Source organism: Sinocyclocheilus anshuiensis, unplaced genomic scaffold (assembly GCF_001515605.1).
Source record: "Sinocyclocheilus anshuiensis isolate Anshui unplaced genomic scaffold, SAMN03320099.WGS_v1.1 scaffold2066, whole genome shotgun sequence".
NCBI classification, from domain to species: domain Eukaryota; kingdom Metazoa; phylum Chordata; class Actinopteri; order Cypriniformes; family Cyprinidae; genus Sinocyclocheilus; species Sinocyclocheilus anshuiensis.
In genome coordinates this window covers 160,968-172,533 of record NW_015558697.1, presented here as the reverse complement: position 1 = coordinate 172,533, position 11,566 = coordinate 160,968, and the positions used below count along the sequence as shown (strand labels likewise).

Below are 11,566 nucleotides of genomic sequence, written 5' to 3'. Positions count from 1 at the left end.
GAATGGTTAGATAGGTGTCGTATTCCTATAGGTAGATGGGGATCAGCTGAAGGTCAGCTGATGCGAGTTTGACTAACTTGACCTGCCAGAACTAACACTACGCTTGATAAATGAAAAGTTTACTTATACTATGTGCATTTATACAACACAACAACAATTTATTTATTATCATTATTATTATTTTGACAAATTTAAATATATATATACAAATGTAAAAATTCATTAAATTAATTTGATAATAATTAAATGTAATATTTAAATAATAATTTATTTTTTATATTTTATTTGTATTTAATTTATTTTAAAAAGTTTTAATTGATTAAAAACATGTTAAAATATGATAACTATAATTAGAGGCAGACAGGTGAGCACAATGACGGTGATTAACTAATGATTAGACGGGCTAAACCAACACAAAGGGAAGAAACCACAACAAACAGTCCACAGGGGCGTTACACCAAGGTGAAAGAATACCATAAATAATTTTTTAAACTTTAATGTGAGAGTTCCTGGGCCTGTACAAATAGATCTCGCTCTCTCTCTCTCTCTCTCTCTCTCTCTCTCCATTTCACTTAGTTTTATTTTGTCATAAAAAATAATAATTGTGAAGACCTAAGGCTCTGAAACGTAACATCCGTGTTGAGTCATACGGGTCTTTCTCCAACATGGCAACCCAGACACACGGAACTGAACCGCTCAATCAAATCGTCGGAAGCATGTGACGTAACATGGCCAATAAGCTGTCAGTAATCCCCCGGTTATTGTAGCGGGAAACTTTATGATAAACAGTATCAATCCAAAAACAATGTGAACATTAAATGATTTACTGCATATTCATTTTCCAACTCCTTCTGTATGGGTGAGTCTTTTGCTTCCTGGTTTTCCATCACTTTTACTAACAGGTTGAACGTTTCGCTCGGTTGCCATAACAAACAAGCTAGTGAGCTAATAACGAAACCTAGGGCCTGTTTCATAAAACAAGTTTACCAAATAAGCCAGGCTTATTTCAGTTAGTCTGACTTATTTTGAACCAAATCAGCTGACAATAAGTCAGACTAACTTAAATAAACCTGGCTTATTTGGTAAACTTGTTTTATGAAACAGCCCCCTCTTCAATAACAGCCTGTTTGTTTATAATGCAGCGCGAGCAGACTTTTCTGTCTCTCTTCCAGACGCTTTCTCGTTTAGGTTGTGTATCAAATTTGATTTAAACTGTTTATTTGTTGTATGCAGTTATTCTTAAAATAACACTTGTATATAACACGTAGCACTAATTCTGATGTTTGTCTCGCAATGTTTTAGTGAATTATGGCTCATAGACTGACTAAAGAGGAGCTGGATCAGCAGTTTGAACAGTTCTTGAAAGAGGTACAGTCTTTTGTTAACTATTGACAATTTTCTGTTTAACTACGTTTGGATATATATATATATATATATATATATATACTGGCATATGATATGTAAAACCTTTTGAAGGATTATGCTTCTTGTTATATGACACGTGTATTTTGTAAATTAGTTTATAATTCTTCTATATGCAGTGTATTAATTGAAAGACAACATGCATTATATTATTGTTGAGCACAGTATTCCAGGTAAATTTTATTCTGTTGTGTATTTATGCTTTTTTCCAGTCTGTCTCTGATGACTCTGTTGATTTGGGCACCAGGCATCCTAGTGTTCTTGACAGCTTGGGACAAGCACCTGTCAGGCCAGTAAAGAAGGCTTCAGTGTCTGTGCCGTGGTGGCAGGATGATGATGACAGTGAAGAGGGACCAGGTGAGTGCTGGAGTCAAAAAGGAGCTTGGCTAAAATCTCCAGCCAAATCTTTAGCATAATTTTGTCCTGGATATGAAACCCAAAGGTTTACGGTTCAGACCTTGAGAGAGTTTCTGAGATCCACTGAGATCTCCTTTGAGCAAGACACTTTATCTCAAATTTCCAGGGATGCATGCTCTTCTTGTAATAAGTGTATTGTGTGTACATGTGAATAGGAAGGTGTATCTGTCTAATAATAATCTTGGGGGTTTAAGCAACAAATATTGTAGTTTAGACATTTGTCCACTTGAGGGCAGCAAGCACAAAGCAGTAGACAATATAAATAATGCAAACTCGACTGAAGATGCAGATGTGTCATCAGGGATCCTGATGACTATGAATTGCACTGCCTTTGTTTCCAAATGACTTGCATGTAGCTCAATTGATTCATTTTTAGCCGTTTGTTCAGCAAATTATTTTTCTGACTAGAATAAATTGAATAGAATAGCTGACTGTTGTTGTTTTATGTTGTTGGCTTACATATTATAACTCAAAATTCTAGATATCAACTGATGCATGTGTTTTTTGATATGATTAGACCTGATTTAGTCTTCACCTGATGTTAGTCATCTAGGCAGCCTAATTACTTCTTCGATGGAAGAGTTGCCATTTTTTCATTACGTTACATGCTCTTAGGCTTGCTTTGTTTTGGGGGATTTGGGTTTCCCAGTGCCTTTGCACTTGCTTGCATGTAAATTGACTGTTTGCAGTTAGTCATTTAGCAGATGCTTTTATCTAAATTGACCTACAAATGAGGAAAATACAGCAATTTATCATAGGTGCTAATATCAAAACCTAACACAGAATATTGTGGGAAAGTCTATTGGATGTCACAAGTGCATTTATATCTAAACAACAGTAAAGAAGTGTGGCATAATAGGAAAATACCTAATCTAATTGTGCCTTGTTCTAGTATCATCAAGTCCCTCAGTGATTAGGGTGTTGTCTACTACATAAACACATTACTTGTTTCTCAAAATCGGTCTGTAGTCCTGAGATAAGACGTCTTCATTTTCAGTCATTCTGAATTTATAAGGTATGGGAATGATTCGGGATATTTTGACACTTCGTAGTGTATTGCTTTGCGTTTCCTCTCCATGCATTTTGTGTTGGAGGATTATTTAAAGTTCTAAATATTGTCTGCATGACTGTTCAGAAGTTTGGGGTCATTAAGTTTATTTCTTTGTTGAAAGAAATGGATATTTATATTCAGCAAGGCTGCATTAAATTGATCAAAAAGACAGTAAGGACATTTATAATGTTAAATAAATGATGTTCTTTAGAATGTTTTATTCGTCTGGAAATTCTGAAGAGTATCACAGTCTCCACAAAGATTTTATGACGCACATATTTTTTCAACATTAATAATAAATAGGGGTGCTCCGATCAGGATTTTTGAGGCCGATCACAGAAAGCAGTATCTGCCGATACCGATCACCAATACCGATCTTTTTAAAGCCTTCTTTTTGTCATTTATAACTATTTATAGTGATACTCCAATCAGGATTTTTAGACATTCATTCAGGGCCTGAATTTCATTTTTGAAAATGGGGGGAATTCCCCTGTTAGGTGACTCTTGTGAGAGGGGAAGCAGCTTTCACAGAAGAGTCCGCTACTGATCCGTGGCTGTTTACCACAAACACAACATTTATCCATTATTTTGATTTCAAATCCAAACATTGTCACTGAAAATGCTTTATCAGCATTGCAATTCTATTTTTTACACAGTACAGTAATACAATCTTTCACAGACATGTTTAAACACAATAAATATAAGCAACACATTATTCAGTGTTTTTTACTTTTGCATTTACTTCTAGATTTATATATTAAGTTGCTCAAGCAACTGGCTAAACATTTTCTTACGTTATCACAAACTTACCATTGACAGAAACAGGCAGCTCTACTGCCTTTTCTTTTGCATTTAAATCTTTATTACAAGCAATCCTGCGGTTCATAAAGAACTTTGTTTTCCTACCTCCACAAGTTGCATCTATTATTGCCTTCTTTATCTAAAAGTGCTCTTTTCCTTTAAACCTAGCCAAAAAGTCATATGTGTTGACTGTGAAACACAGTAGACTTTAATAATATGCATTTATGGTGTAATTACTACATTTTCGTGTCAATCCATGTTCATATTTACTGCAAACAATGGGCTGTTACTTTAATTCAGTCTTGCAGCACAGCAAAAATAGACTCGGTGCTGAAACCATCTCTGCACTGCTGCAGACGCACCGCTCCTGAACGCACTGCCGGACAGCAACCGTGTGCAGTAAACGCTTTAATCCGTTAACATGAGCACGGAAAAAATACGCACCACATATGCACTGCAAACGGAGTAATGTGAACCTGGCGTTATGTGTGTGCACTGCGAGTGTGCATGAGCGCACGGTCTTCAGGAGAGCGCGCGAGCGCTGAATGGTTAAACACTGGCAAGAATTCAAAAGAAATGAGTGTGCATGAGCGCACGGTCTTCAGGAGAGCGCGCGAGCGCTGACTGGTTAAACACTGGCAAGAATTCAAAAGAAATTCTATTTAACATTTAGTGACGATGTGACTGCCTCGACTGTGCAAGTGACAATTCCTGTGTCAACTGTGCAGTGTGCAACTCGCTTATAGACAGACGCGATGTGTGGTGATTTGAAGCCATTTGCGTATTTTGAGAGAGAAAGAGAGAGAGCGCGCAGTGATTCACTCACGCTGTTTGTGAAATTACATCTCACACAAGGTTTTCAAATTACTTTATAAGTTATTTAATTAAAAACAAATGAAGGTGAGAACCTCACCTTCAGCATTATAATTATTTCACCCGCGCCGGACAGAGACTGAGCATGCCATCCCAAACCTCTCACAGCAGGCGCGTCATCAGATTGAGATCGGTTATTTGAGATCGGCCTTTTAGAGACCTCCGATCAATCATACCAACGTGATTATCGGCCGATAGTGATCGGTAGCCGATCAATCATTGCACCCCTAATAATAATAATAATAAGTAGAAAAAATGTTTGTTGAGCACCAAATCAATCAGTATATTAGAATGATTTGAAGCATCATGTGACACTGAAGACAGGAGTAACCATCAAAGAAATAAACTACTAATATATTTGAAATATATTAAAATATCAAGCATTTATTTTAAATTATAATAATAATGATAATATTTCAGTATTACTGTTTTTACTTTATTTTTGATTAAATAAATTCAGCTTCTTAGGAGATTTAAAAACATTAAAAATATTACCAACCCTGAACATTTGAACAGTAATGTATATCTGTGATATGTTTGCTTTAAGAGAAAAGAGCTTCATAGTCAGAACTAAGAGACATTTTTATTGTACATTTATAGTCTAGTTTTCTGTTCAGCAAGTGTGTTGTACACACAGTGTACTGTCTCAGCAGTAAACAAGTTTTGTGTCTGATAAATAGCAATAATTCCAAGAATGAAGGTTTTGTTCACTTTTCCTTGAACCTCTGAAGTGCTGTTCACAGAGATGTATCATTTGCAGCTATTACTGTTCAGCGTTTCAATAGATGAAAAAGTCAGCCCCACAGGGACCACTTAATGTCATTTGTCCAATTTCACATTTTATCCATCAAGCTGTAGTAATTCTTCCTTTCTTTGTATTTGACATAATCGTCTTGTCTGTGCAGTCTCTCTTTTTCATTCTGCTTTTCTCTTTTTCCATCCCTTTTGCAGAAAAAGCCACTAAACGCCGTTTTACTAAAATGAAAAAGTCCCAAGCTGTGGACCCTCAGCTGGAATCCAGACACAGAGAAAGCCCTCCTCTGGGTACTTCATCTTATTCATTAGTCGATGATGTACCTTAAAGGTGAAGTGTGTAATTTTTGTGCCACACAACATAATTGCAAAAAATATTGTTTTCAAACAGGTTTCCTTAAAGTATTATAACATTGAAAACTACACACTTCACCCTTTTACCATAGTATTACTTGGATATTCCTTTAGATCTTTAATGGGTGTCTACATGTACCCTGTTTCACTCTTGAAAACAACTCATTTAGAGTAGCTGGTTAAAGCTTTAAGTGTCATTTAGTTTTTTCCTGATCATTGTATGATTTTAACTCTCATTTGGTGACGTCTACCTGTTTTACGAACTTCTTTCATGTTGTTTTTCTTCCTTTGTTCATTCCCCTTATAAACCGTAGTCCCTATTAAACCCACCCCTAAACCTCGTAGCAAAGCACTAGATAGGGTGAGCCAGCTGTCCAATCAGAGGGCATCCCACAACACGAGTCCTGAACATGATGCAGTAAATGAGAAGATGCTATCACCTGACCATAGTTACTCTTTAGAGGAGCAGAGGGTCTCAGAGGAAGACTCTTGCTGCGTACCGAGTCCAGCGCCTGATAACCCCTCCAGTACATCAGGACACAAGAGTCCCATTCACTCTGGTTCTGATGAGTTGTCTGTGGAAAGCGATGCTAGTCATTCAGTCGAGAGAGAAGATGGTATCAGTAGATTGTTATTTTGATTTTTAATGTTTTGTGGGAGTTTACTTACCATTATTGGCTTTATTTCTTCGTAAGTTTACCTTAATAATTATATGCAGTAATTAAGCACAACAGACCAGAGCTGTTGTTTTAGTTATATGTAATTGCAGCTGCAGTGTTTGCAGCACCAGTTTTTGCTGTAAACAAATCCTTGGAATAGTGCCTGTTTGAAGAACATGTAGTGCCAGTTAGTAATTCCTCTGATGTCTAGTTAATTGAATATGTGCTGCTCAGAATAATAATGTGCCACACAGAGGGCCAATATATCAAACATTGGATTTACTCATAAGAATTTTTTTTTTAAAGAAGTCTGCTAAACTATGTAGACATTCTTTTGTATGTTTTGACATTTTTAGAAATGCATGTCACTGAATTGCTTCTGTTCAGTGGCTAGTGAAATAAAAAGTCTATTCTGGATAGTTTTATTTATTTGAAGGGTAAAAAACAAACAATAACTTTTACAGTATGTTGTACTTTTTAAAGAAGGTCTTGTTTGGAAAAATGGATTGTAATGTAATACTTATGTTTCCTTGACTTGTAGGGATGTCATCAACAGGAAAGTCCTTCCTGAAGTCTCTGAGGAAGACTCCGTCCATTAAGGAGGTGGATGAAGAACAGCCGAAGGAGCTATTCTTGGAGGATGAAGGGAATAGAGACCAAGTCATCTTTAGCAGAGACAGTCTTGAGCCTGAAGGTCAGTCTCTTTAACTATTTCATAATATTTATCTTCACTCTCTTTATTTGACCTGTAATTGCTTCTTTACAGATTCTGTGATGGTGTCTGGTATGGTATCAAGTGCAGGTGTTCTAGGGCTGGATACATTGGATGAGGATGAGAATATCAGGTTTTTATCCAACCTGAAGAAAGAATCCTTTTCTTCCATTGACTATCCCAGAGGGAATCAAGAACAGGAGCCATCCACCCCCACCAGCCCACAAAGGTGCACCAAGAAATGAAAAAAGCTCTATGTGACTTAAAGCATAATGAATTCCAAGGATGCTTTCTGTGAAGGAGTATTTGCATGTGTCCCTTCTTTAAATTTAGTTTCACCGTGTTCCTTTCAGAAGAGAAGAAATGGATTCAACAAATGAAGAAGAACAGAGAAATAATAAAGACTCTGCTGGTAAGAGCAAAGCAGAGAGAAATTGAAAGGGATGTGTTTTGTTGTTGTTGCTTTCCGAAGCAATAAAACACTTGTATATTGCTTCTCTGTCAGCATCGCCTGCATATAGTGAAGATTTTGAGGAAGAGGCCAGCGAGAAAAGTGACGAGGTGCCTCAAGAGAAGGTGAATATAAATTTTTAATGCACTTTAAGCCCATGAAATGAGCTCTGCCTTAAAAACTGGTGAATTCAGTAGTGAGTTATCTAGAGATGCATGGATACAAATGCAGGTCCCTATCTACATTTTGCAATATATGCTGGCTGAGAAATACTGAGTTAATATTAAACAAAGCGTGCTGGACAAATAATCAAAGTAGAAACAAAAGATTTTTCAACAGATTGAAATTGAATGGTGAACTTGGTATGTTTTTATTTTATTTATTTATAATTATTTTGTTTTATATTCATTTTTATTTATTGATATTTTGATATATTGATATTTTATTTATGCATTTGTTCTTGCAAATACAATAATTATGTAAAGTGTTTTTTTACACATTTACACTAAAACGCCAATAGTAATCCATCTCTAAATTAATATTATATTTGACAAATTCTTAAAATGACCAAGGGTAATTACTGTAGTCATTGGTGGCCTAGAAAAAGCCGTTTTATTCTATATTAGGTCAGTCACCTTCTCATGGGGGGGCTGCTGGGGTCTTTTATAGAATTATGGATGACATTTATTTATTTATTTATATATGTACAATATTAGGGAGAGAACTTTTTTTTTGCTCTTCTTTTTTTTCAGAAACCTGAAAGACAAGGGATGCTGGCCAAAGGTAAACAGCAATTTACAGTGTGTAATGTTGTGAATGGTCATATCAGGAGGTGAAAGGCTGTTCTTACTGTTCTTATGTCCCAGTGTCACTGCATGACTCTCTCAATTCCACGGATGGAGCATTGCCTCCTGCAGTTCCCAGTTTGGCACCCGGGAAAGAAAAATGGCCAGACATCAAACAAACAGAGATGCCAGCATTGGAACCTGCAGGTTTGAGAATCTGTTTCTTTGCTTCAAGCTTGTATTGTTGAAGTAAACTTGCAACAAGTGATTTAACTCATTTTCTCCGCCATATCTAAGTTCAATCATATGGTCAGAGTGGAGGGAGTGAGATGGAGGCTCTGCAGGAGGCGTACAGGCAGATCAGCAGCTCAGCAGGGGAGTGTGAGGACAAACGAGCTGAGGGCAGCAGGACTCTCTTCTCTCTCTCTACACTTCAGCCTGCCTCCACTGTGGAGTCAGGTCAGACTCAGCACCTAGCTAATTGTTGCCAGTCACCATGAGCATGTCTTCGCTTTAAACCTTTTGATTTGCAGCTTTTTCACCACAAATGCTTCCAGTTATGCTTGAAACCGAAGAACGTGAGGTTTTTAGCATTGGCTTTGTTTGCGGCCTGAGTCCCGCTAGCTGACTCTAAACAACTCCATTTTGTTGAGGATGTCACAATGACTATTTTTCCTGGAATCTCGAAGTCTTCTATTAGAGGTCTGTTACCCTGATCGAAAATGAACGGAGGGGGTGGCGGACTAAACTACTGCCTCTGGCATTTCTTTCTAATTCTTTCTCACATGTTTTTCAGTGCTTTGTTTTGGCAGCAAATCCATGTAAAGCTTGCCAAAGCAAGAACAGAAATTTTGTTATTTTTGTAAATATTTAGCATGAAAGAGCAATAAATTATTGCATTATTAAGATCAGCCCCTTTACAAGCACTATTTCTTAAAGAAAATGTATAAATTTAAGAGCACATTATACTTTTAATCAGAAAGGATGCATTTAATTGATCAAAAGTGACAATAAAGACATTTACAATATTACAAACCATTTCTGATTCAAATAAATGCTGTTCTTTTGAACTTTTAATTCATTAAATAATCCTGAAATAAATATCATGGTTTCCACACAAATATTAAGCATCACAGCTGTTTTCAGCATTAATAATAATGAGAAATTTTTTTCAGCACCAAATCAGCATATTAGAACATTATACTTTTAATCAGAAAGGATGCATTTAATTGATCAAAAGTGACAATAAAGACATTTACAATATTACAAACCATTTCTGATTCAAATAAATGCTGTTCTTTTGAACTTTTAATTCATGAAATAATCCTGAAATAAATATCATGGTTTCCACACAAATATTAAGCATCACAGCTGTTTTCAGCATTAATAATAATGAGAATTTTTTTTCAGCACCAAATCAGCATATTAGAATGATTTCTGAAAGATCATGTGACACTGAAAACTGGAGTAATGGCTGGAGTAACCGCTTACTGGTCACTGCCAAGGTCCAGAGAGACACAGCCATGCACACCAAATCCCTATCGTTCTAAATAAAGCTTACCACTGAAAATTGGCTAGTGTGATTCTGGCCTAGGTGAAATTTTTGTCACCAGGGTCTCGTTTATGTACCACAGATTTACCCACTGCTGAGGAATTGATGCGTCCGATTGGACCAGACTCTGGATTCACCCGTGGCTTCTCTCTCCAGCCCATAATGTGAGTTCACTAGTTACCTTCACACACTATGAGTCATGTGTTCTCATTTCAGCAGCTTTAGAAGTTTTTGTCTTACAGTGGGGCTGTGCCTCAAGGCAGCGAGAATCATAGTCCATTAAGGATGTCTTCAGACGGGAGCCCTTTCAGTTCTGCTAATGAGGGCTGTGGAGGGGGTAATGCAGCTGGTCTTACAGGAGAGGAACATCCAGCCTCTCTTCAATACACTCAGAAGAGCATCGCTGAGGAGATCAAACGGCTGATGCAGGAACAGGACAGCTTCTCCGTGGAACCACCTCCTGTCAAGCTCAAGAAGCGCCAGGTTAGAGACTCTGCTATTATGAGTCATTTGCCTCCTGAATTTCCTCTGTAAATTAGATCCTGTAATTTCTGGTGTTTTGATAAATGTAAACGGAAAGATAGAAGCACAGACTCTGCAAAGTAAATGAGGTATAATTTTAGCGGCTAACTACTTGGCTTCTTTATTCACATCATATGTGATAATCACATTTATGAAGATTATAATGGAATATTAACTTCTCTCTCAGGTTCCTGCTAGAAACAATGCGTTTGCATCAGCTCACTCTAGAAAAACTCTTGTTCCATCAGCGAGGGCCAAAAAGCCTGAGAGCAGGCCATTACCCAGAGCACCTGCACCCAGCAGAACCAGCCAAGCTGCTAAACCTCCATCTCCTCTAACACAGAGGAAAACTCAGAACCAGCCCTCTCAAAAGACTCAAAACCTCAGCCAAACACAAACAGTCAAAGGTATCTGGGTTAACTTCATCAAAACTGTCATATTCAACCTCAAAATTAAATGACACAAAAAAATGCATAAAGAAAACGACTTTTATTTTCATTATCATTTATTTTATACATTTTCATTGCTTTCATTAAATTGTAATATTTTCATGACAGCTGACATGACTTAAATACTAATTAAATATTCCTAAACACTTTAATGCAAACATTTATATATAATTATTCACTAGGGCTGTCAGTCAGTTAGCAGTTTTAATTACATTAAATTTAGATGTGTTAATCAATTCAATCATAGTAATTCACAAATACAGATATTCACCAAAATAAAGAAGATAATTATTCAGTTATTTAGTAATTGTTCAAGTAATGAGAATTTAAGGGGAAAATAATCTTAATTTTTATAAAAAATGATGTCACAATGAATGAACAATATAAAATATATTTTGTTTTTCTTATCATTTTTGGCATAAAAGATGCCTGTTAAATTCACAGCCATATTTGCTTGCTTGGTAATAAATGGTCATCTTGAGTTTTTTTTGCATCTCTTACAGGTTTAGACACAAGTTTAGAACTAAGCAGTGAACTGGTTGCATCTGTGCAGTCCTTTGCTACATTCCTACAGCATCAGGTTGAAGCCAGCAGTCTACGGGATAACATCCCTCCTCGAGCAGACAGGATCCCACCCGAAGCAGTGACAGGAGTGAGTTAACTGGGATTGAATCAGAGCATTGGATCAAATCCCCAAGCTCATTAACTTCCTGTTATGTTTGTCTGTCAGCACCAGGTGATGCAAGAAAAGATGGATGGTGGTTC

The 11,566-nt window shown here is 36.7% G+C and overlaps 1 protein-coding gene across 1 annotated transcript in view; it reads left to right on the top strand.

Annotated features, from left to right (window-relative positions):
* The first annotated feature begins 741 nt into the window (after positions 1-741).
* The window catches only part of LOC107681424 (centrosomal protein of 162 kDa-like), a 20,810-nt gene continuing 9,985 nt past the window's right edge, over positions 742-11,566 (top strand). Inside the window, exons 1-17 of the mRNA XM_016477722.1 lie at positions 742-859; positions 1,303-1,368; positions 1,635-1,779; positions 5,516-5,608; positions 5,986-6,288; positions 6,872-7,024; positions 7,097-7,271; positions 7,396-7,454; positions 7,548-7,618; positions 8,246-8,276; positions 8,360-8,485; positions 8,576-8,737; positions 9,913-9,994; positions 10,073-10,313; positions 10,540-10,759; positions 11,305-11,453; positions 11,532-11,558. Coding sequence (XP_016333208.1) covers positions 1,309-1,368; positions 1,635-1,779; positions 5,516-5,608; positions 5,986-6,288; positions 6,872-7,024; positions 7,097-7,271; positions 7,396-7,454; positions 7,548-7,618; positions 8,246-8,276; positions 8,360-8,485; positions 8,576-8,737; positions 9,913-9,994; positions 10,073-10,313; positions 10,540-10,759; positions 11,305-11,453; positions 11,532-11,558 — 2,097 coding nt within the window. The 5' untranslated portion in view covers positions 742-859; positions 1,303-1,308. The remainder of the gene's footprint in view (positions 860-1,302; positions 1,369-1,634; positions 1,780-5,515; positions 5,609-5,985; positions 6,289-6,871; positions 7,025-7,096; positions 7,272-7,395; positions 7,455-7,547; positions 7,619-8,245; positions 8,277-8,359; positions 8,486-8,575; positions 8,738-9,912; positions 9,995-10,072; positions 10,314-10,539; positions 10,760-11,304; positions 11,454-11,531; positions 11,559-11,566) is intronic.